The sequence below is a fragment of the Onthophagus taurus genome, chromosome 11 (genome assembly GCF_036711975.1).
Source record: "Onthophagus taurus isolate NC chromosome 11, IU_Otau_3.0, whole genome shotgun sequence".
In the NCBI taxonomy this organism is placed as follows: domain Eukaryota; kingdom Metazoa; phylum Arthropoda; class Insecta; order Coleoptera; family Scarabaeidae; genus Onthophagus; species Onthophagus taurus.
In genome coordinates, this window is record NC_091976.1 from 27,638,289 (window position 1) to 27,664,680 (window position 26,392).

General features: G+C 30.0%; 2 protein-coding genes across 2 annotated transcripts; one reads left to right on the forward strand and one right to left on the reverse strand.

Annotated features, from left to right (window-relative positions):
- Positions 1–15,273, reverse strand: LOC111423725 (transient receptor potential). The gene is made up of 15 exons (XM_023057031.2): positions 14,942–15,273; positions 14,731–14,875; positions 14,581–14,676; positions 11,698–11,840; positions 11,438–11,639; positions 10,980–11,385; positions 6,011–6,309; positions 5,847–5,953; positions 5,558–5,691; positions 5,100–5,223; positions 4,475–5,049; positions 4,114–4,419; positions 3,920–4,024; positions 3,764–3,852; positions 1–3,648 (listed from the first exon to the last, which is right to left on the reverse strand). The coding sequence occupies exons 1-15, from the start codon at positions 15,106–15,108 to the stop codon at positions 3,160–3,162; spliced, it is 3,387 nt and encodes a 1,128-aa protein (XP_022912799.2). The 5' UTR covers positions 15,109–15,273; the 3' UTR covers positions 1–3,159.
- On the forward strand, positions 3,700–24,399 carry LOC111423727 (transient receptor potential-like). Its single transcript, XM_071200089.1, has 14 exons — positions 3,700–3,898; positions 15,421–15,515; positions 15,567–15,792; positions 15,986–16,128; positions 16,182–16,362; positions 16,417–16,608; positions 16,666–16,900; positions 16,957–17,091; positions 22,603–22,858; positions 22,909–23,166; positions 23,223–23,418; positions 23,471–23,852; positions 23,907–24,120; positions 24,173–24,399. The coding sequence occupies exons 1-14, from the start codon at positions 3,887–3,889 to the stop codon at positions 24,312–24,314; spliced, it is 2,667 nt and encodes an 888-aa protein (XP_071056190.1). The 5' UTR covers positions 3,700–3,886; the 3' UTR covers positions 24,315–24,399.
- Positions 24,400–26,392: the final 1,993 nt, after the last annotated feature.

The window sequence follows — 26,392 nt, forward strand, 5'->3', positions numbered from 1 at the left end:
TTGGTGTTACAAGTTTATTTAAATTAAATTAACTCAATTAATTACACGTTCTTAAATTTTTTTTCTTTCTTCACCTCTTTATTGTGTTCTTCTACATCAGCATTAATTTCTCCAAGAATAGTTTCAAAGGTGCTAAATGAGGTTGTAGATTTTTTTTAGTTCCAGTTTTCTTTAATATGCTGTTATGATAAAGTGTTGTATATAGTGATAATGAAAATGTTTGCCAGATAAATGTAACCCATTAACTGCCATGAATCTTATTTGGCGAAACGTGTATAAATGGCGAAAAACCAAAAGTAAGGGAATAGTCGAAAATACGAAGGTTAATTTGCAAGAAAAAGTCTGAAATTGCAATAGTTATAAACTAGACTTCAGCAAAAAACAGAAATTACATTAAGAAAGTCCACATGAAGTCTGAAATTACTGTTCAGAGAAAGCAAAAAATTGATTATAAACCAAACATGATTTTTTATAGCAATACTTATGTGTTCAATAAAAGAATGCGAAGAATATGAACAAGAAACCAATGGACTTGTCTTGTTATTGCACAGGACAGGAAATCACCAATACGGAAACTTTGCCAGCTGCAGAAATGAGGTACCGGGTGGTACAAGATCCGTATAGATAATAAGAGGCTCCCAAAAAGATGATGATAGACACTCAGAAAGAAGTAGCTGTCAGTATTACGAACAAAACATACATAACGTTGGCAGAAGACTAGATACTGCTTCTAAAAAACTAAATACTGCTTTCTGAAGACTAGATACTGCTCTGGAAGATTAAATACTGCTTTCTGAAGACTAGATACTGCCGAAAGGTCTAAATACAGCATCTGGAACACTAAATACTGCTTTCTAAAGACTAAAATTGCTTTGCGGAGACTAAATACTGCTTTCTGAAGACTAGATACTGCTGACAGGTCTAAGCACTGCAAAAGAAGGATAAGATATTGTTGGAGAAAACATACATAACGTTGACAGAAGACTAGATACTGCTTCTAGAAGACTAAATACTGCTTTCTGAAGACTAGATACTTCCAACAGGTCTAAATACAGCGCCTGGAACACTAAATACTGCTTTCTAAAGACTAAAATTGCTTTGTGGAGACTAAATACTGCTTTCTGAAGACTAGGTACTGCTGACAGGTCTAAATACTGCAAAAGAAAGATAAGATATTGTTGGAGAAAACATTAAAAAGGCGGTGTCCGGGTGCAGTGCACCCCTTGCACCCCCCGGTAGCGCCGCCTCTGACTTACATTATTGACTAAGACTATTAATTCCACGAGAGTATTAACTCTTAAAGGTTTTGGCAAGGGTGAAGAAGCAAAGAACTCTCAAATATTAGAAAAGACTCTTTTAGTTAGACACAAAGAACTCAAACACCTTCCAAGTAAGACAACTTTCTTAATGCCACCTGAATAAGATTGAGACCTGATATCATTGCCTTCCAATATGTTCAACATATTTACATATTTTGGATATTTATTGCCATAAGGACGGGAACACCTGGTGACAAGATCTTCAAAATAAGGAATGATATTCAATTGGCATCCACTCAGTTGACAAATACTCAAAATAAATTGCAATTTTCTGCTGTATCAATCCAAACATGTCTATGACTGTCTCAAGAACAGGGTTGTTCAAGTAGCAAAAGTTATGCCGATATACTTTGTGAAGACACTGAATAATTGTCTAATTAGGTCATCAAACAAGAAACAGAAACAGAACTGGCCAGAATGCCAAAATAAGAACGCCTTTAGCCTTATTATAAATAAACCTTGGTATCTACAAAGATCATTGCTCAGCCCTAGTTTAGTATAGAGTACATAACCAAGTAGTTGTTTTCCGTTCTCTGCCTAGATTTATTGGAAATCCATATGTCGATTGTCAAAGAGATTAGAAAGACATTAGATTAGCTTGTGCTAATCAGAAATGTAAAGATATATAACTACGAACAGGAAATTTTGAATGCTTGGGGCAGATTACCTGACCGTTTTAGTAACATAAAAAATCTAGCGATGGCATTTTTAAAGTCCCTAGATTATCAAAGTACCGCAGTTCATGAACCCTGTGTATTCGAAATAATCGAGCCAAAATGGCGATTTGACAGCTTGTCAGTGCATGTTATCACTTATTTACAAAATAATGCCGTCTTGTTGCCTTTGGAGTTGCAAAAATAGCAGTAAGAAGGGTTTTCGACTCTTTAGAGTACCACGAGAAAAAAAAAGAAAGGAAATTTTGCGTAATTTTATCAACAGAACGATATAGTTTTAAATTTCACGCTTGACTTTCGAGCCAAAATAGCGGCAAACCGCGTTATTTTGATAATCTAGGGACTTTTATTATTTTGTTGCTCATTTTTATTTCTCGTTTTATAACATATTTTACCTAATTCCATTATGAAAATTAAATTTTACATGTCTTTCTGACGTTATGCAACGTCACTTTTTTTATAACTAGTGATGTAATGATTTTATTACATCACTACTATACTAGTAGTTCCATTATCTAACTACAAATTGATAAATTGACTGAAATTACTTTTTCAATGGGATTAGATAAAATATTGTACTTAATGGCTAATTTTATTTAAATCGCGTAATTTATATGTGACATGCCAGCATATTGTTTACTAAAAGTTTTGTAAATTTTGACACGTGCAGTTCAAAGGTTGCACTAACAGAAAAAAAAACATCTGTGGTAAAGACGCTGAATGTTACGAAATTAACCATGGAGGTATTTGCGAATGTCTACCAGAAACATTTAATTACAATCATCTAGAGCATTCGAACATTCATACAGTTAATTTAGTAATATGAAGAGACATTTTCCTGCTATGCCATAAAGGGAAGTGCAAATGGTTTCGGTGCTCAAGACACTTGACTCTCCGTGCTGCCAATGTTTAAAAAAAAACATGCAACAAATCGTAAAGATATGCAAAAAGTAAAACGTGGTGAATTTTATTACCGATTTGATTTTGATCATGAAATTTTCGCAGGGGCTAGATAAAAATGAAAGATAAAAAAGATAACATAATATAACAAAAACATACATTTTGAGTGATATTATTCAAATCTTCTAAAGCGATAGAAAATGCCACGCCAAGATTTGGTAGTTAATGGGTTAATAAAAAAATTGGAAGAAAGGTAAAAAAAAAAATTATATCCATCCAGTACGAATTTTTCCTGATAATTTTGATCTTCCAGATCCATAAGACATGAATCCAGTAGATGGAGCTAAAGTATCTTTTTTAACCTCATCTGGTTCTACTTTAATCTTAACTTTAACTTTTTCTTCCTTCTTTTCACTTTCCTTCTCCTCCCCCTTATCATTTTTATCACAACTTTCTTTTTCTACATCATCACCATTTTTCTTTTCATCTTTTTCTTCACAAACTTCTTTTTCCTCCGTAATTTCTTTCGACTCTTCGTTGTTATCATCGATTTTTTTCAATTCTTCTTGAACCTTTTCGGTCGAAATTAATTGAGGTGGTGATGGAGCAATTTTTTTAACAGAACCCGTTGAACTTTTTCTTCTAGGAACTTGAGGTGGTGTTTTTTGCGGTACTTCAGATACAACTTCAATTTTTTCAGGTTCTGATGGTGTTGGACTTGCAATTATCGGCGATAAAGTTCTTTTTTCACCGTTCTAAAATTAATTTAAAAATTAATTATTTTTTTTTGTTTTTTTATAGAGTACTTAGGTTGTGGTGCGTAGAGCAAAATTGTTTATACGAAATTCGACGAAACAGAACGTTACTCACTGGCGTTTTTAAGCTGTCAGCGGGTTCAGTCGGTACCTCCTTTTTGGCTTGAACAGGTTCAACAGTTGCTTCAGTTGATTCAGCACGATCTATTTTAAACGATAAGTTTTTAAGTGAAAAATAATGTCTGTTAAGGTAAGGTTTTTATAATTATACTTATTTCTTCCTCAGCTTTTTCATCTTGTTCTAATTTTTGTCGCATAAATTTCGCATATGCCACTCTAGCCCTCTTTGGAACTGCCGATAATCTCGGATTGTATTCTAAAAAAATTAATTAATTAGTTTTAATATTGATTTTTGTTTATCTCGGAGATAACATGAATGATACGCATAATATTTGTTTTTCTTACCCAATAATTTTTCGTCATCGATTGCTTTTGATGTGAGAATGTGTTTTCTTAGACTTTGCCTATTTCGTCTCGCGGCTTCCGCTTCGGAGGTTGATCCAATTGGATCTTGGACCAAAGTGCTTCTTCTAACTAAAGCGTTCCAATCTTTGCTACTTCTTCGTCTTCCCATTGCTCTAGCGAGTTGGCTGAAAACGTCTTTAGGCTCTTTCATGCTACTCACAACATCGGCTACGATTCCTTCAACGATTCCGATGTGGAAATCTTTTAAAAGGCGCCTTTCCATGACTCTTCCTTTTTTGCCCGTAACTAAAATCATTAATTTAATAAGAATTTATTAATATGATTGTTATTAATTTGTTACAAGCTAGATCGTCTTTGTTTAATTTCGGGGTTATCATCCCATTTTGCCTCAAAATATCAATTAATTCGTATCGAAACGTGGAAACATCTTGCCGAACTTCCATTATATCATCTTCGGTAACGCCAAATTCGTCGCGTTTTCTTTGTTCAGCTGTGACATATCTTCTCACCAATAATTTCATAACGCACTCATGGGCTTCTCTCGCCCTCCCGCGCGATTTTCCAAGATTATCGTCTTTATTTCCACCACAAGTGATGCTTCTTTTCGCGTGTTTGATCGTTGGGAAAATGTTAAACGGAGGGGGTAATGTGTCACCATCATCAAAATAACTAATCCAAAGTCTCGTTCTTGCGAATTTCCATTCGCTGTCGGATCGTTCGGAGATGATTTGGTAGGAATTCGACATCATAGCGATTAACATGTTTAAAAGAACGATTACGTTGATTACTGAGTAAGAGCCGAACATTAATAGAGCCCAAAATCGGGTGAAACCCTTTATTCCTGTTAATTCGAACGAAACGAGATCCACCAAACCAAAACTTGCCCAAAACAACGATTGCGAAGTTTCAAACAAGCTTAAAAAGTCAAATAATATTATTAAAAAAATTTAAATGAATTAATTTACTTTGAATATCTTCTCCAAATCGTGCAAGCTTTATCGTTGTTATCAAAATCTGGGAGTCCACTTGGGAGGTGATAACATTTATTTTTTTCTAATTCCGAGTAATACCACAAAAGCTGATTTAAGCCTAATAATAAAAAAGATTTGTTCATTAATTTCAGAATTACATCAATAATTATTATGAACAGTACATCTATTCATGTAGATTAATTAATTAACGCTATAATCAAGATGTAATTGAGTTAAGTTTGAGGTTATTGGGTCAAAGTTAATTTTAACAAGACGCGAAACATTGGTTTTGAAATGAAATGGGGAAAAAAAGAAAATCTTGATTTAGAGTCCATGTGTAGATCATAAATCGATCGCCGATGTGGACTTTAAAATTCAACGTAAACAAAATTACACCCGTTTACATCCTCGGCAATAAAAAAGTATTGATTAATCATCTAAAAATTACTTACCGCATCCAAATGCGAACAAAACTAAAGTGTAGATAAAGAAGAATTTAACAATATCGATGATCATCCTTCCTAAAGAAATTTGTAAAGGTCCAAGGTGCGGATTGACGCTGAATATGTGGACGAGCTTCAAAAAGCTGTAAATTTTTTTTGATGTAAAAAAAAGTAAACAAGAGAACTACTTAGAAGTCGCCGGGGGAATTTAGCTCCGTGTCGTAACGATTTACGAGCTTTACGTGTTAGTGATGATGTATAAAAAACAACTTTTCGCTGACCAGCAAATTTTTATTACCTGAAAATCATTCCGGCTGCAAACGCTCCTTCCGATAATAACATAGGATCGAACATGTGCCATTGTTCTCTCGGGTAATAAGGATCTTTACCTTCAGAACCTTCCCTCTACAACAAAAAATTTTTCGCACATCAAAAAAATCATTTCATTTAAAACAATCTCACCCAAACTATATAAATTGCTGAAAATCTCAAAAATAACCACATCACATAAAACATATTTGTAACGAAATCAACGATATTCCATAAATCCGAAATGTACTCCATTAAACCCCCATCCCATAAACTTTTTACTTCCGCCCAAATCAAACTAATAACATACAGAATTACCCCGCATTCTGCAAATCCGGGTAAAGCACCCCTTTCTTTCCGGTTCCATTCTTTAACGATTTCTTTAATGTAATCGTTCCCCAAAATGTTTAAAAGTTCGATTTCAAGACGTTGAGAAGCGGCACCGAGTAACACTAAAAATTATTTATAATCACATCTTTTTAATATTAATTGAAGTGAATTTCATTTAAGATGCAATATACAAAAGTATATTTGTATAGAAACCAGGGTTTGTCCCACATAAAATGCAACATGTCTGAATGTTTCTATTAAATAATTAAACTATGAAGCAATTTTATTTATTTTCAGTGCTACATATGTTTCAGGAATTTCTTTCCTTCTTCAAGCACAAGAAGAAACATATGTATGTATTCTGAAACATATGTAGTACTGAAAATAAATTAAATTGCTTCATCATTAAACATAGTGTAATTATTTAATAAAATTTGCGATGAACATCTACTATATGAAAGTTTCTAGTGCAAGGTCTAGTCTTAGTCTTAGTGACAGTGCAAGTGTAAAATTACGACTGGTATGAACGGTAAGATTAGGTAAATTAACGCATTATAAACAGATGTATTCACAGTTATACTATATGTTCAGATATAAAAAAAGAAGCAGATAAAGACATCAAGTAACGGCTAAGTACAGATTAGTTAATCGTACGTCTGTAATTGATTTTATTCATAATTTTATGAGATAGTTCAAGTTTGTACGAGTTACACTCCTATCAGTTGCCGAGAGAAATCGAGTGAAGCTATTGTAAATTCTAGGAAATTCTAGTAAATTCCTCGGAAATTCCAGTAGTGGTGGATTGTTGATAATAAATTTAGCAATTTCGATTGTATAAAGTTGCCTAATATTAAAAACCTCAGTGAGTTCAAACAGCGCGTCTGATGGGAAGTCGCGCGGTTTATATGTCATAATTTTTAAAATAGATCTCTGGACAACCTCAACGGTAGTAATAAGATTAGTCGAGGTATCTCCCCAAGCTAAGATACCGTATATCAACAAAGATTGGACTAAGGCGTAATAAACCACTTTAAGAGAACTAATCGGTAGAATTTCACGCAGTTTCTTGAAAACATAGAATACTTTTCGCAACTGATCTAACGAACGCACTGATCAATCATGACACCAAGGTACTTGGTTGACCTGACCCGGCCTATTTTATTTGAGCAAATACATGCTTCTGGTTGGCATTTATCTGAGTGAAATGTTATTTCATTTATATTTGGTAAGTTAGCAGAATACGAAGAGAATGTAATGAAATGAGACTTCTTAATGTTAAGTGATAATTTATTTCTATTTAACCAAGCTTTTATTATTTGTAAATCGGATGAGGTTTGTTCAATCACACACTCCCATGATTCGCCCTCAACAAAGAGAACTGTGTCATCAGCATATGCAATCACCTCTGCATTAAGATGAATATCAAATATATCATTTATGTAAACTAGGAAGAGTAGAGGTCCCAGGACGGTTGTAGTTTTAATTGTTATGCAGCGATAGACCAAGAATTAGAATCACTCGCGTTTAGCCGTCTTAACAGACGTCCGGCTAAACCTAAATGTTTCTAGTCTAGATCTAATGTCAGTTCTAGTTTTACACTAAAATCTTACTATGTAGAACTAACATTATACCTAGAACTAGAATCATTTGGGTTTAGCCGCACGTCTCTAAAGACGGCTAAACCCAAATGATTCTAGTTCTAAGTATAGTGCTAGTTCTAGTTTTAATTGTTATATTGTGGTATATTTTTATTGAACGAAAAGTAGAACTAACACTATTTAGACCTAGAATTAGAAACATTCGGATTTCATGTCACCTTTTTCCAACTAAACCGGCAATTTAGTAATCCGGCTTATCCAGCAATTTAATAACCAAGTTCAACCTTAATAGGACTTTTTTCATTGAATATAACTTTATTTATATCAGGTTTGTCATTAGCAACCTCATTGTAACAATCCCAATACGATATATAAAATCTCTTGTTGCAGTTTCGTCTAGTTTTTTCCTCTTCACTAGTAGTTCATCATCACATTCATTACTAACAGAACTGTCGCTGTTATCACTTTAGATTATTAATTAAAGTACCCATTTTTAATGCAACAAGCCGTTTTAAAAAATCACTTTTAGTTCTTGACAAATAGATTTTTGAAATGATCGAAAATTTTGCAATTTTCGCCGATTAAGTTTTAAAAATTCGTATAAAATCCAGTTCTTGGAATATAAGTATGAACATTTCTCAAAGTGTTAATAAAAGTGTCTTCTTTCCAATGAACCAACCCGTTTTGGAAAATAGCTTTTAGTTTTTGAGAAAACAATATTTTAAATTTGATAAAATTTTCGATGTTGCAATTTTTATCCATAATTTTCAAAATTCGCTATAAAATTCATTTCTTGAAGGATCCTTGTGGAAACAACACCAATTATTATTTAAAGTATCCTCTTTTTAATGCAACAAGCCGTTTTGAAAAATCGCTCTTAGTTTTTGAGAAATACATTTTTGAAATCATCTACAATTTTTTCGATTTTGCAGTTTTCATCGATTAAGTTTCAAAAATTCCTATAAAATCCATTTCTTGGAATATGAGTATAAAAATTTTCCAAGTTGTTGATAAAAGTGTCATCTTTCCAATGAACCAACCCGTTTTGAAAAATAGCTTTTAGTTTTTGAGAAAACAATATTTTAAGTTTGATAAAATTTCCGATTTTGCAATTTTCATCGATAACTTTCAAAATTCGCTATAAAATTCATTTCTTGAAGGATCTTTGTGGAAATATCACCAATTATTAATTAAAGTATCCTCTTTTTAATGCAACAAGCCGTTTTGAAAAATCACTTTTAGTTCTTGAGAAATAAATTTTCGAAATGATCGACAATTTTTTCGAATTTTGCAATTTTCACCGATTAAGTTTTAAAAATTCCTATAAAATCCATTTCTTGGAATACGAATATGAAAATATCCCAAAATGTTAATAAAAGTGCCCTCTTTCCAATGAACCAACCCGTTTTGAAAAATAACTTTTAGTTTTTCAGAAAACAATATTTTAAGTTTGATAAAATTTTCGATGTTGCAATTTTCATCGATAATTTTCAAAATTCGCTATAAAATTAATTTTTTGAAGGATCCTTGTGGAAATATCACCAATTATTAACTAAAGTATCCTCTTTTTAATGCAACAAGCCGTTTTGAAAAATCGCTCTTAGTTTTTGAAAAATAAATTTTTGAAATGATCGACAATTTTTACTATTTTGCAATTTTCGCCGATTAAGTTTTAAAAATTCGTATAAAATCCATTTCTTCAAATATGAGTATGAAAATTTCCCAAATTGTTGATAAAAGTGTCCTCTTTCCAATAAACCAACCCGTTTTGAAAAATTACTCTTAGTTTTTCAGAAAACAATATTTTAAGTTTGATAAAATTTTCGATGTTGCAATTTTCATCGATAATTTTCAAAATTCGCTATAAAAGTAATTTCTTGAAGGATCCTTGTGGAAATATCACCAATTATTAATTAAAGTATCCTCTTTTTAATGCAAGAAGCCGTTTTGAAAAATCACTTTTACTTCTTGAGAAATATATTTTTGAAATGATAGACAATTTTTTCCAATTTTGCAATTTTCGCCGATTAAGTTTTAAAAATTCCTATAAAATCCAGTTCTTGGAATATAAGAATGAAAATTTCCCAAATTGTTAATAAGAGTGTCTTCTTTCCAATGAACCAACCCGTTTTGGAAAATAGCTTTTAGTTTTTGAGAAAACAATATTTTAAATTTGATAAAATTTTCCATGTTGCAATTTTTATCCATAATTTTCAAAATTCGCTATAAAATTCATTTCTTGAAGGATCCTTGTGGAAACAACATTAATTATTAATTAAAGTATCCTCTTTTTAATGCAACAAGCCGTTTTGAAAAATCGCTCTTAGTTTTCGAGAAATACATTTTTGAAATCATCTACAATTTTTTCGATTTTGCAGTTTTCGTCGATTAAGTTTCAAAAATTCCTATAAAATCCATTTCTTGGAATATGAGTATAAAAATTTCCCAAGTTGTTGATAAAAGTGTCATCTTTCCAATGAACCAACCCGTTTTGAAAAATAGCTTTTAGTTTTTGAGAAAACAATATTTTAAGTTTGATAAAATTTTCGATTTTGCAATTTTCATCGATAACTTTCAAACTTCGCTATAAAATTAATTTCTTGAAGGATTCTTGTGGAAATATCACCAATTATTAATTAAAATATCCTCTTTTTAATGCAACAAGCTGTTTTGAAAAATCGCTTTTAGTTTTTGAGAAATAACTTTTTGAAATGATCGACAATTTTTTCGATTTTGCAATTTTCGCCGATTAAGTTTCAAAAATTCCTATAAAATCCATTTCTTGGAATATGAGTATGAAAATTTCCCTAATTGTTCATAAAAGTGTCCTCTTTCCAATAAACCAACCCGTTTTGAAAAATTACTCTTAGTTTTTCAGAAAACAATATTTTAAGTTTGATAAAATTTTCAATGTTGCAATTTTCATCGATAACTTTCAAAATTCGCTATAAAATTCATTTCTTGAAAAATACTTGTGGAAATATCACCAATTATTAATTAAAGTATCCTCTTTTTATCCGGTATCCGACTTTTCGCAAAAGCACTATCTGTTCCATCACTAGCCTATACTATTAAGCTATACAATTGCATTTTATGTGAGACAGTAGTTTCACAATAGTTTCGTAACTATGCTTACTGCATTCATATATTGCGACTTATATGAAATTCCCAGTATAACAAATTAAATAACTAACTTAAAAATAAAGCGTAAGAACTTGAATGACAAATAAATTTCACGAAAGGTTTTTTCATGAACAACCCCATTTTTGAATAAGGCGCAATCATATAAATCGTACAATACATAGGAAACATCACGGCTAATTGTACAACTTGGGCGAGTTGTCCAACTAAACCTTTTCTTCTAAATCCCGGTAATCCCTCATACCAAAGTGAACCTAAAAGTTGTTGGACACTTGCGTGAGCCACAAACATTTTCTGTTTGTATTTGATGGCCAATTTTAATCTATCCAAAGGCATATGATCGCCCGGTTCCCATGGTGGAGTCGAAGTATCGTAATTTAACATCGTTGTTAATTCGCCGGATGATCGAACGTAATCTAAAAGTGATTTAGCAAATTCTTGGACGGAAGCTCTCATTTCCTAAGTAAAAAAAAAAGTTTAAATAAAAAATAATTTAAAACTTATTTATTACATTATATTGCTCGCGAAACTCAGTTTCCAACCTGCTTAAACTTCTCAATTCCCATGATAATTCGAAAGCGGTTAAAACGGGATCTTTCGATGATAAACTGATCAAAGATGAAGCAGTTAGAGCTTTGTAAGCGTTCATTCTCGCTTGGGAATGTCGCAACGAGTCGATTTTTAACGATTCATCACATTCATCACAAGCACATCTATAACAATTTTAAAACGCAAAATAAAAAGATGCGTTATTTATTTTTGATTTTTTACCTTATATCGTGTGGCATTGGTAAAGAAGCCCCTCGATCTAACAAAATCTTGATAATTTCGTAATTATTTTTGTGAGCTGCTAAAATTAATGGTGTTATATCCGGTGTAAAGGTAGCCGCGGATTTATCAACATTTTCCCAACTCTAAACAGATTTTAAAATAAGAGAAATCATAAGACTATAAAATTTTTAAATTTTTAAATATTTTTTTTGATTTAGAGCTTATAAATAAAAAATGGTAATAATTGAGTTCAATCTTTTTATGGATTTAGTCTTTATGGTCCATTACTAAGGTTTTATGTATAAAAAATATTTCCCCATCGCTTTTAGTTTATGAGTTATGATTGAGTTAATTTTCGAAAATCAACAATTTTAATGTTTAATAGATTTAGACCTAATAAATAAAAAATAGTAATAATTGGGTTCAATCTTGTTATGGATCTAGTCTTTATGGCCCATTACTAAGGTTTTATGTATAAAAAGATTTTCTCCATCGTTTTTAGTTTTTGAGTTACGATTGAGTTAATTTTCGAAAATCAACTATTTTGATGTTTAATCGGTTTGGAGCTTATAAATAAAAAATGGTAATAATTGGGTTCAATCTTTTTATGGATCTAGTCTTTATGGTCCTTTACTAAGGTTTTATGTATAAAAAATATTTCCCCATCGCTTTTAGTTTTTGAGTTACGATTGAGCTAATTTTCGAAAATCAACAATTTTGATGTTTAATCGATTTAGAGCTTATAAATAAAAAATGGTAATAATTGGGTTCAATCTTTTTATGGATCTAATCTTTATGGTCCCTTACTAAGGTTTTATGTATAAAGAATATTTCCTCATCGCTTTTAGTTTATGAGTTATGATTGAGTTAATTTTCGAAAATCAACAATATTAATGTTTAATCGATTTAGAGCTTATAAATAAAAAATGGTAATAATTGGGTTCAATCTTGTTATGGATCTAGTCTTGATGACCCATTGCTAAGGTTTTATGTATAAAAAGATTTTCTCCATCGCTTTTAGTTTTTAAGTTACGATTGAGTTAATTTTCGAAAATTAACAATTTTGATGTTTAATCGATTTAGAGCTTATAAATAAAAAATGGTAATAATTGGGTTCAATCTTTTTATGGATCTAGTCTTTCTGGTCCTTTACTAAGGTTTTATGTATAAAAAATATTTCCCCATCGCTTTTAGTTTATGAGTTATGATTGAGTTAATTTTCGAAAATCAACAATTTTAATGTTTAATCGATTTAAAGCTTATAAATAAAAAATGGTAATAATTGGGTTCAATCTTGTTATGGATCTAGTCTTTATCGCCCATTACTAAGGTTTTATGTATAAAAAGTTTTTCTCCATCGCTTTTAGTTTTTGAGTTATGATTGAGTTAATTTTCGAAAATCAACAATTTTGATGTTTAATCGGTTTGGAGTTTATAAATAAAAAATGGTAATAATTGGGTTCAATCTTTTAATGGATCTAGTCTTTATGGTCCATTACTAAGGTTTTATGTATAAAAAGTATTTACCCATCGCTTTTAGTTTTTGAGTTATAATTGAGTTAATTTCCGAAAATCAACAATTTTGATGTTTAATCGGTTTGGAGCTTATAAATAAAAATGGTAATAATTAGGTTCAATCTTTTTATGGATCTAGTCTTTATGGCCCATTACTACGGTTTTATGTATAAAAAGTTTTTCTTCATCGCTTTTAGTTTTTGAGTTATGATTGAGTTAATTTTCGAAAATCAACAATTTTGATGTTTAATCGATTTGGAGCTTGTAATAAAAAAATGGTAATAATTGGGTTCAATCTTTTTATGGATCTAATCTTTATGGTCCTTTACTAAGGTTTTATGTATAAAAAATATTTCCTCATCGCTTTTAGTTTATGAGTTATGATTGAGTTAATTTTCGAAAATCAACAATTTTGATGTTTAATCGGTTTGGAGCTTATAAATAAAAAATGGTAATAATTGGGTTCAATCTTGTTATGGATCTAGTCTTTATGGTCCATTACTAAGGTTTTATGTATAAAAAGTATTTACCCATCGCTTTTAGTTTTTGAGTTATAATTGAGTTAATTTTCAAAAATCAACAATTTTGATGTTTAATCGATTTAGAGCTTATAAATAAAAAATGGTAATAATTGGGTTCAATCTTGTTATGGATCTAGTCTTTATGGTCCATTACTAAGGTTTTATGTAGAAAAAGTATTTCTCAGTGAAATTCTTTAATGCAAATCATCCTCAATGGAGCTTTGGCGATTTTCGCTCTATTTTTCAAAGATAATAATGGTTAGGTTAGAAATTGTTATGGATTATGCTTCCTTGGTTCAAAACGGAATATTTTCGCAAATATCGTGATACTCTATCATTCATATGTTTTTAGTAATGATAGATTATTTAATATAAACCATGGAAAATGAAAATTTTCGCAAGTACAACTTTATTCTTAGAAAATGGTGATTACTAGCTAACTAAATATGATCTTCCTTGATTCAACACAAATAATTTTCACACATATCAATCAAACCAACTTTTCTGGCATAATTTTGTGCACATAAACTTCCTGTACGCGATAAAATTTGCTGATCATAGAGTTAAATTCAATCATATAAAAAGTTCTGGTATGAGTGCCATAAAAAAATGTTGAAAAAAAAAATGTGTAATCAGTTTTGAGGATTCAAAAACAGAATTTTCAATGTTCCGGATTGATTCAATTCGGTTTAATCTCGAAAATTAAGCTCTTAATGATTCCCCGGTTCCGTTTTAAAAGCTCAACGTGGAATGCACTCCCCTATTTTAAGCAGATTTAATCGAATTTAGGTTTCACTTCTTTTAGAAAAAACCATTTAAATTAACAACTAATTAGAATAATAATTACATATTGTTCTCCAGGTTTGTGATTATCCTCTTCAAATTGAAGAAGTAATTCGACCCCTTCGACGTATTCCTCTTCAATTGCATGTAATAAACTATCCTAATGACAAAAATTTTTAGTTTAATTATTTTTTTTGGTATGCTTTTTGATTACTTTGACTTTAATGCCTTCTTCAATTAGAATTTTCATTAATTCCAAATTTTCATTTTCAATTGCAGCTATTAATGCGCTTCTATTTAAAGGATCCACGCAGTTTATATCAAATTCTTCCGGATTGTTTTTATTTTCGCTTATAATGCTGAAAGGAAAATGACACAAAATTTTAAAAGAAAATAACTTTGTCTAAATTAAAAATTAAAATTACCTTCTTACTCCCGCACAATCACCTTTTTCAGCCGTTAATAAAAATTGTTTTTCGATTGTACTTAAAGCTCTTGTTGTAGGATCGGTAAAATTGAAAGCTTTTGTACTTGAGGCTGATCCTTTTCGACATTCCTCGATAAGTTTTTCTTTAGATTCGGTTGTTTTCATTATATTGAGTTTAGTTTTTTTGATTAGAAAGTATTTCTTTGATCTGCTTTGAAAGTAGAATATGAACTAGTTTATTACGACCTACTCTAATATGATTGTAGTTGTGAGAAAATAATTAAATTATTCCAAATCCTCGGCAACCTTCCATCGACGTTCTAATTCCTTACAAAACTTCCGACTATCGATTCGTATAACGTTGATTTATTCCCTAGATATACATTTCTAAGGATTTCGTGGTCTCATTTTGCTTCAACATACCAAAAAAATTCAATATATAATAAATCTTTTAATTGTTATTTTTTTTCTAAATAGATAAATAAAATTAACCCAATTTCTAAACCTTTAACAAACGAGGAAAAAAAATTTCTTTTGGCAGTTGAAAGAGGCGACATGCCTAACGTTAGGAGGTAAAAAATCGAAATCTTAATTATTATTTTCACCAAATCTAATTTTTTTAGAATGCTTAAATTTCACGTTTTCAACATAAATTGTATGGATAGTTTAGGAAGGACAGCTTTAACATTAGCCATCGATGGCGAAAACTTAGAAATGGTTGAAACTTTAGTTACAAACGGTGTAGAAACTCGAGATGGTCTTTTACACGCTATTAATGTTGAATTTGTCGAAGCTGTTGAACTACTTTTGGATCACGAAGAAAATGTTCATAAAAAAGGAGATGCTTATGTAATAATCTAAAAGGAATCTAAGAGGATTGCTACATCCTAGGAAGAGATGTAAAGCTTAATGACCCGTTCGTGACGTCACGTATGAGTAGGCAACCACTATTTCACTATTGACGTCATTTTCTAGATTACAAAGGATGTGGCAGTCCTTTTAGATTTTCCTTTTAGAAAAACAAATTTATTATTGATTTTAGAGTTGGCAAAAAGTTGATTTAAACATAGCAACATTTACGCCAGATATAACCCCATTAATTTTAGCGGCTCATAGAAATAATTACGAAATTTTAAAGTTATTACTCGATCGAGGAGCTTCCCTTCCAATGCCGCACGATATAAAGTAAGTATTTAAACGAAAATCAAATAAAAGATTAAAAATAAAAACTGTTTTAGGTGTGGTTGTACGTCATGTTTGAAAGATTCGAAAGAAGACTCATTGAGGCATTCGTTATCGAGAGTTAATGAGTACAAAGCTTTAGCGAGTCCTTCTTTGATCGCTTTATCATCGACGGATCCAATTTTAACCGCTTTTCAGTTATCGTGGGATTTAAGAAATTTAGCTTTTGCAGAACCTGTATTAAATTAAATTAATACATATTTATTTAACTTATTGATTAAGATTTTTTAGGAATGCAAATTTGAGTATTTAGAATTAAGAAAGCAATGTCAACAATTCGCTGTTGATTTATTGCATCAAAGTAGAAGTTCCGAAGAGTTATCTATAATTTTAAATCATGACCCAAATAATTTAGGGTGTAATAATAAAGATCAGATGAAATTGGCGCGATTAGAACTTGCTATAAGTCTTAAACAGAAAAAGGTAATTAATTTATTTTTAAATTAATTCTTACTTTGATTTTGATTTTTTATTTTTTAGTTTATTGCTCATCCGAATATCCAACAACTCTTAACAGCAATTTGGTACGAAGGTGTTCCGGGATTTCGTCGAAAATCGACTTTGGAAAAAATTTTGATCATCTTAAAAGTGGGTTTATTGTTCCCTTTTTATTGTCTCATTTACATATTCGCACCAAATTCAAATACAGGAAAAATAATGCGAAAACCTTTCATGAAATTCTTAATGCACGCATTCTCATACATATTTTTTCTAAGTTCGTTCGATTCTTATTAAAATTTTTCTTTTCACACATTACAATTTATTTTCTAGTTATTTTAATGCTTGCATCTCAACGCGCCGATATTCGCTTTTTCAAATTGTTCTACATCAATCAAGAAATCGAAAAGAACCAAAGAGGAAATCTCCCCACAATTTTGGAATATATCATTTTTTTCTACGTTTTAGGTAGTATTTAGAGCTTAGCAAATCTATCTTGGCCGGTCAACACTACTTAACGAGTTCATTTCTCTGTTATATTCCAGTGCCCAAAAAAAGTATTCGTAAAAAATTACAAACCTTTCAGCAACAAATTTTTAGCCTTGTTTTTCCACATACTTTACAAGCCGATATCTTCGTTATCTTTAGAGGTAGTGAAATATTAAATACACCACTAGAAAGCTTGATCTCTTCTTTATCTAAATGTTTTGTCATGTTAATAGGATGATGATGACAGCGGAAAAAATAAAGAACGTCGTCGTGTACCGAATACACATCAAAATTATCAAATTTCAAGGCGGCGTACAACCGTTATGGAACCGACTTTAAAAAGTTATATACCATTTTATAGAGCGGAAAATTTCCTATACATTCTATATAGCCATGGAGTTTCATCTTTATCATATAAGAAAGTTATGACGCCATAAACATTTATATACTACAATTATAAGTGGTTTATGCGGTTTTAGGAAGGAAATTTCTTGTGTAACCATGCGATCTACTAAACTTGTATACCATTGTATAGAGCAGAAAATTTACTATTAGTTCTATATGATCATGGGGTTTCTTCTGTATCATATAGGAAAGTTATGACGCCGTAAATCTGTATATACAGCAATTATGAGCAGTTTTTGCAGTTTATGGGGGGGAAATACTTGTGTAACCATGCGATCTACTAATGTTGTATACCACTCTATAGAGCGGAAAATTTCCTATACATTCTATATAGCCATGGAGTTTCGTCTGTATCATATAAGAAAGTTGTGACGCCGTAAACATTTATATATGGCAATTAAACGAGTTCATCGCAATTTTTTGGGGGAAAATACTTATGTAACCATGCAATCTAGTAATGTTATATACCACTGTATAGAGCGGAAAATTTCCTATGCATTCTATATAGCCATGGAGTTTCGTCTTTATCATATAAGAAAGTTATGACGCCATAAACATTAATATACTACAATTAGTGGTTTTCGCAGTTTTAGCAAGGAAATTTCTTGTGTAACCATGCGATCTACTAAACTTGTACATCATTGTATAGAGCAGAAAATTTCCTATTAGTTCTATATGAGCACAAAGTTTCTTCCGTATCATATAAGAAAATTATGACGCCATAAACCTGTATATACAGCAATTATGAGCGGTTTTTGCAGTTTTTGGGGGAAAAATACTTGTGTAACCATGCGATCTACTAATGATATATACCAGTGTATAGAGCGGAAAATTTCCTATACATTCTATATAGCCATGGAGTTTCGTCTCTATCATATAAGAAAGTTGTGACACCGTAAACATTTATATATGGCAATTAAACGAGTTCTTCGCAATTTTTGGGGGGAAAATACTTGTGTAACCATACGATCTACTAATGTAATATACCACTGTATAGAGCGGAAAATTTCCTATACATTCTATATACCCATGGAGTTTCGTCTTTATCATATAAGAAAGTTATGACGCCATAAACATTTATATACTACAATTATAAGTGGTTTTCGCAGTTTTAGGAAGGAAATTTCTTGTGTAATCATGCGATCTACTAAACTTATATACCATTGTATAGAGCAGAAAATTTACTATTAATTCTGCATAATCACGGAGTTTCTTCCGTATCATATAAGAAAGTTGTGACGCCGTAAACCTGTATATATAGCAATATGAGCAGTTTTTGCAATTTTTGGAGGGAAAATGCGTGTATAACCATGCGATTTACTAAAGATATATACTACTGCATAGAGAGGAAAATTTGCTATGAATTCTATATAGCCACAGAGTTTTTTCCATATCATATAAGAAAGTTACAACGCCATAAACATTTATATACGGCAATTATACGCAGTTTTCACAATTTTTGGGGGGAAAATACTTGTGCAACCATGCGATATACTAATGTTATATACCACTGTATAGAGCGAAAAATTTCCTATGCATTTTATATAGCCATGGAGTTTCGTCTGTATCATATAAGAAAATTGTGACGCCGTAAACATTTATATATGGCAATTAAACGAGTTCTTCGCAGTTTTTGGGGGAAAAATACTTGGGTAACCATGTGATCTACTAATGTTATATACCACTGTATAGAGCGGAAAATTTCCTGTACATTCTATACAGCCATGAAGTTTCGTCTTTATCATATAAGAAAGTTATGACACCATAAACATTTGTATACTACAATTATAAGTGGTTTTCGCAGTTTTAGGAAGGAAATTTCTTGTGTAACCATGCGATCTACTAAACTTGTATACCACTGTATAGAGCAGAAAATTTCCTATTAGTTCTATATGATCACGGAGTTTCTTCCGTATCATATAAGAAAGTTATAACGCCATAAATCTGTATATACAGCAATTTTGAGCAGTTTTTGCAGTTTTTGGGGGGGAAATACTTGTGTAACCATGCGATCTACTAATGTTATATACCACTGTATAGAGCGGAAAATTTCCTATACATTCTATATAGCCATGGAGTTTCGTCTGTATCATATAAGAAAGTTGTGATGCCGTAAACACTTATATACTACAATTATAAGTGGTTTTCGCAGTTTCAGGAAGGAAATTTCTTGTGTAATCATGCGATCTACTAAACTTATATACCATTGCATAGAGCAGAAAATTAACTATTAGTTCTACATAATCGCGGAGTTTCTTCCGTGTCATATAAGAAAGTTGTGACGCCGTAAACCTGTATATACAGCAATTATGAGCGGTTTTTGCAGTTTTTGGAGAGAAAATGCGTGTATAACCATGCGATTTACTAAAGATATATACTACTGCATAGAGAGGAAAATTTCCTATAATTCTATATAGCCACAGAGTTTTTTCCATATCATATAAGAAAGTTACAACGCCATAAACATTTATATACGGCAATTATACGCAGTTTTCACAATTTTTGGGGGGAAAATACTTGTGTAACCATGCGATATACTAATGTTATATACCACTGTATAGAGCGGAAAATTTCCTATGCATTCTATATACCCATGGAGTTTCGTCTGTATCATATAAGAAAGTTGTGATGCCGTAAACATTTATATATGGCAGTTAAACGAGTTCTTCGCAGTTTTTGGGGGGAAAATACTTGTGTAACCATGCTATTTACTAATGTTATATACCACTGTATAGAGCGGAAAATTTCCTATACATTCCATATAGCTATGGAGTTTCGTCTTTATCATATAAGAAAGTTATTACGCCATAAACACTTATATACTACAATTATAACTGGTTTTCGCAGTTTTAGGAAGGAAATTTCTTGTGTAATCATGTGATCTACTAAACTTATATACCATTGTATAGAGCAGAAAATGTACTATTAGTTCTACATAACCACGGAGTTTCTTCCGTATCATATAAGAAAGTTATGACGCCGTAAACCTATATATACAGCAATTATGAGCAGTTTTTGTAGTTTTTGGGGGGAAAATACGTGTGTAACCATGCAATCTACTAATGTTATATACCACTGTATAGAGCGGAAAATTTCCTATACATTCCATATAGCCATGGAGTTTCATCTTTATCATATAAGAAAATTATGATGCCATAAACACTTATATACTACAATTATAAGTGGTTTTCGCAATTTTAGGAAAGAAATTTCTTGTGTAATCATGCGATCTACTAAACTTATATACCATTGTATAGAGCAGAAAATTTACTATTAACTCTACATAATCACGGAGTTTCTTCCGTATCATATAAGAAAGTTGTGACGCCGTAAACCTGTATATATAGCAATTATGAGCGGTGTTTACAGTTTTTGGAGAGAAAATACGTGTATAACCATGCGATTTACTAAAGATATATACTACTGCATAGAGAGGAAAATTTGCTATGAATTCTATATAGCCACAGAGTTTTTTCCATATCATATAAGAAAGTTACAACGCCATAAACATTTATATACGGCAATTATACGCAGTTTTCACAATTTTTGGGGAGAAAATACTTGTGTAACCTTGCGATATACTAATGTTATATACCACTGTATAGAGCGGAAAATTTCCTATGCATTCTATATAGACATGGAGTTTCGTCTGTATCATATAAGAAAGTTGTGACGCCGTAAACATTTATATATGGCAATTAAACGAGTTCTTCGCAATTTTTGGGAGGAAAATACTTGTGTAACCATGCGATCTACTAATGGTATATACCACTGTATAGAGCGGTAAATTTCCTATACATTTCATATAGCCATGGAGTTTCGCCTTTATCATATAAGAAAGTTATTACGCCATAAACATTTATATACTACATTATAAGTGGTTTTCGCAATTTTAGGAAGAAAATTTCTTGTGTAACCATGCGATCTACTAAACTTATATACTATTGTATAGAGCAGAAAATTTCCTATTAGTTCTGTATGATCACGGAGTTTCTTGCGTATCATATAAGAAAGTTATAACGCCATAAACCTGTATATACAGCAATTATGAGCAGTTTTTGCAGTTTTTGGGGGGGAAATACTTGTGTAACCATGCGATCTACTAATGTTATATACCACTGTATAGAGCGGAAAATTTCCTATACATTCTATATAGCCATGGAGTTTCGTCTGTATCATATAAGAAAGTTGCGACGCCGTAAAGATTTATATACTACATTATAAGTGGTTTTCGCAGTTTTAGGAAGAAAATTTCTTGTGTAACCATGCGATCTACTAAACTTGTATACCATTGTATAGAGCAGAAAATTTCCTATTAGTTCTATATGATCACGGAGTTTCTTCCGTATCATATAAGAAAGTTATAACGCCATAAACCTGTATATACAGCAATTATGAGCAGTTTTTGCAGTTTTTGGGGGGGAAATACTTGTGTAACCATGCGATCTACTAATGTTATATACCACTGTATAGAGCGGAAAATTTCCTATACATTCTATATACCCATGGAGTTTCGTCTGTATCATATAAGAAAGTTGTGACACCGTAAACATTTATATATGGCAATTATACGTAGTTTTCGCATTTTTTGGGGGGAAAATACTTGTGTAAACATGCGATCTACTAAAGTTATATACCACTGTATAGAGCAGAAAAATTCCTATATGTTCTATATAGTGACGGAGTTTCGTCTGTATCATATAAGAAAGTTATGTCACCGTAAACATTTATATACAGCAATTATACGCGGTTTTTGCATTTTTTGGGGGGAAAATGCTTGTGTAACCTATAATCTACTAAACATATATATACCACTGCATAGAGCGGGAAATTTCCTACACATTCTACATAATCACGAATCTTTTTCCGTATCATATAAGAAAGTCATAACGCATTAAACATTTACATACGGTAATTTTATGCGGTTTTTGCAGCTTTTGGGGGGAAAATCCTTAGGGGAAATATAATGTTAATTACTAAGCCTCCCATCGCACTCCTTCTTCTACGCAACTAACCGACCAAGATAGATCTACCAAGCTGTATCTTAATATTATATTTAAATAATATCAAATTATTTTTATTTAGGATTCCTTTTTGAACAAACTCGCGAAATTTATACAGATGGGATAAAAATTCACTTCAGAAACTTGTGGAACGTTATAGATTCAACTCGAAATCTAATTTATGGTTTCGTTTTCGTGCTCAGAATCATCGCATACGTACAACAATATCGTGAAATATCATCCGATCCATCAAAAGCTTCCATCCCAAGAGAAGAATGGGACGCTTTCGACCCCCAATTGGTCGCAGAAGGACTTTTCGCCGCTGCAAATGTTTTTAGGTAACAAAAACACTTAAATTAAAATTATTTCAGTAACAACTTTCTTGTAGTGCTTTAAAATTAGTTCATCTTTTTTCGATAAATCCCCATTTAGGACCGTTACAAATTTGTTTGGGTCGAATGGTAATCGATATTGTTAAATTTTTCTTTATTTACGCCTTGGTTCTTTTTGCTTTTGCTTGCGGTTTAAATCAATTGTTGTGGTATTTTTCTGATTTGGAGAGAAAAAAATGTTTTCGTTTGAAGAATAAGTTACCAGATTGGACTAACTCGAGGGAATCTTGTTTAAAATGGAGGAAATTCGCTAAGTGACTTAATTTTAATTTAATTTAAGTTAATTTAGTTAATTAAATTAATTTTTTAGTGTTTTTGAGTCATCTCAATCCTTATTTTGGGCGAGTTTTGGAATGATAAGCTTAGAAGATTTTGAATTAGAAGGAATTAAAGGTTACACAAGATATTGGGGGTTATTAATGTATGGTTCTTATTCTGTTATAAACGTTATTGTGCTTTTAAATTTATTAATTGCAATGATGTCGAATTCTTATGCCACAATTGATGTAATAAAACAATAAATCTTATTATTACCCATTTTTAACAAGCTTTTTTAAGGATCACTCTGATACCGAATGGAAATTTGCTCGAACAAAACTTTGGATGAAATACTTCGAAGATACTCCAACTTTACCACCGCCTTTCAACATAATTCCATCACCAAAAATAATATTTAAACTATTTAAATCCAAAGAAAGATCAATTCCTATTTATGAATCAAACGAAAAAAATCAAAATAAAGATTTAAAGTACTCATCCGTTATAAGAGCTTTAGTTTGGAGATATGTAACTTCAATGCATCGAAAATGCGATGAAAGTTTAGTTACGGAGGATGATATAAATGAAGTTAAAAGTGATATGTCGGCGTTTCGATACGAAATTTTGGAGGTGTTAAATAAAAATGGAATGGATGTTTCTTGTGCTGATAAAAAAGAAAAAGGTGACTAAAAATAATCATTAATAAAATTATTTTAAAAAAATTTAACATTTATAGCGATTCTTGGGAAGAAAATGAAAGTTTGGGAACGCCGTTTAATGAAAGATTTTAAAGTGGCCCCAATAAATCCTGATGAAATGGACCGATTAGTTTACGTTTCTCCACCAGAAAATGAAGATTCATTGGCCAGATTTAGAAGAATCGCTAAATTGGCACTTTTAAACTCAAGTTTGCACAAATGGCGACAAGTTATTAAAGGAGCTTGTTTAACGTATTAAAATTTTTCAAAAATAAAGTTTCTTCATTAATTTTAAGCTTTTTAGGAACCAAATTGGTCATTTTAGCGAAACCGAACCAAAAACATTAACATTTTTAGATAATAATGATAAAATTAATGAGGATGAAGAAAAAATTATTCCCATTGTTTATAAGGAAGATGAAGAAGATCAATTAAAAGATGATTAAAAATTATTTATTTAAATAATGTATCATTTTGAATTGTAATTTTTGTATTTAATTTAAATTTACAATAAAAGATGTCACTAATGAATATTTTCTTTTCATTTATTAATATGTATAACCTAATTCTTTATTTTTAAATTTAAATTAATATTAATTCATATATTTTTAATATATTTTGCAATAATTTTAATAATAACAAACGCTTTAATTATTTTTAATTATTAGTTTTAATTATGATTTTCACCAAAAGATGTCACCATTATAAAAAGTTGTGAAATTAATTTTAATAATTTTTAAACAAATTATAATGCATTACACAATACCAAAAATAGCTCACAATACATAATATCACTCATAAAAAATTCTTATTAGTCAACAAGTAACTAACCTTAATTCTTAATTTATAAACAATAATTAAGAATTTATAATAAAATTAGAGTTTTAATTTAATTTGACAATAAAAGATGTCACTAATAAATATTTTTTCTAATTTATTAATATCACCCAATTATTTATATTTAAATTTAAATTAATATTAATTCATATATTTTTAATATATTAATAATTTCTTTTACAATAATTTTAATAATAACAAACATTTTAATTATTTTTAATTATTAGTTTTATTTATGATTTTCACCAAAAGATGTCACCGTTACAAAACAGTTGTCAAATTAATTTTAATAATTTTTAAACAAATTATAAAGCATTGCACAATACCAAAAATAGCTCACACTACATAATATCACTCATAAAAAATTCTTATTAGTCAACAAGTAACCAACCTTAATTCTTAATTTATAAACAATAATTAAAAATTTATAATAAAATTAAAGATTTAATTTAAATTTACAATAAAAGATGTCACTAATGAATATTTCTTCGAATTTATTAATACAACCTACTTATTTATTTTTAAATTTAAATTAATATTAATTCAAATGTTTTTAATATATTAATAATTTCTTTTACAATAATTTTAATAATAACAAACATTTTAATAATTAATATTAGTTTTAATTATGATTTTCACCAAAAGATGTCACCATTATAAAAAAGTTGTCAAATTAATTTTAATAATTTTTAAACAAATTATAAAGCATTACACAATACCAAAAATAGCTCACACTACATAATATCACTCATAAAAAATTCTTATTAGTCAACAAGTAACCAACCTTAATTCTTAATCTATAAACAATAATTAAAAATTTATAATAAAATTAGAGATTTAATTTAAATTTACAATAAAAGATGTCACTAATAAATATTTCTTCTAATTTATTAATATCACCTAATTTTTTATTTTTAAATTTAAATTAATATTAATTCAAATATGTTTAATATATGAATAATTACTTTTACAATAATTTTAATAATAACAAACATTTTAATTATTTTTAATTATTAGTTTTAATTATGATTTTCACCAAAAGATGTCGCCATTATAAAAAAGTTGTCAAATTAATTTTAATAATTTTTAAACAAATTATCACACTACATAATATCACTCATAAAACATTCTTATTAGTGAACTAACCTTAATTTTTAAGTAATAAACAATAATTAAGAATTTATAATAAAATTAGAGCATTATTCAAAATGATAATAAAAGATGTCACTAATAAAAAAATTCTTCTCTTTATTAATTCAACCTAATTACTTATTTTTACATTTAAATTAATGTTAATTCAAATATTGTTAATAAATTAATGATTTCTTTTACAATTATTTTAATAATAACAAACATTTTAATGATGTTTTAGGATTATTCTTAATTATTAGTTTTAATTATGATTTTCACCAAAAGATGTCACCATCACAAAAAAGTTGTCACATTAATTTTAATAATTTTTAAACAAACTATAATGCATTACACAATACAAATAATAAATAAAAGTACAATAAAAAATTCCTATTAGTTTACCTTAATTCTTAAATTATAAACAATAATTAAAAATTGATAATACAATTACAGCTTTAATTTAAATTTACAATAAAAGATGTCGCTAATGAATATTTTCTTCTCATTTATTAATATCACCTAATTAATTATTTTTAAATTTAAATTAATATTATTT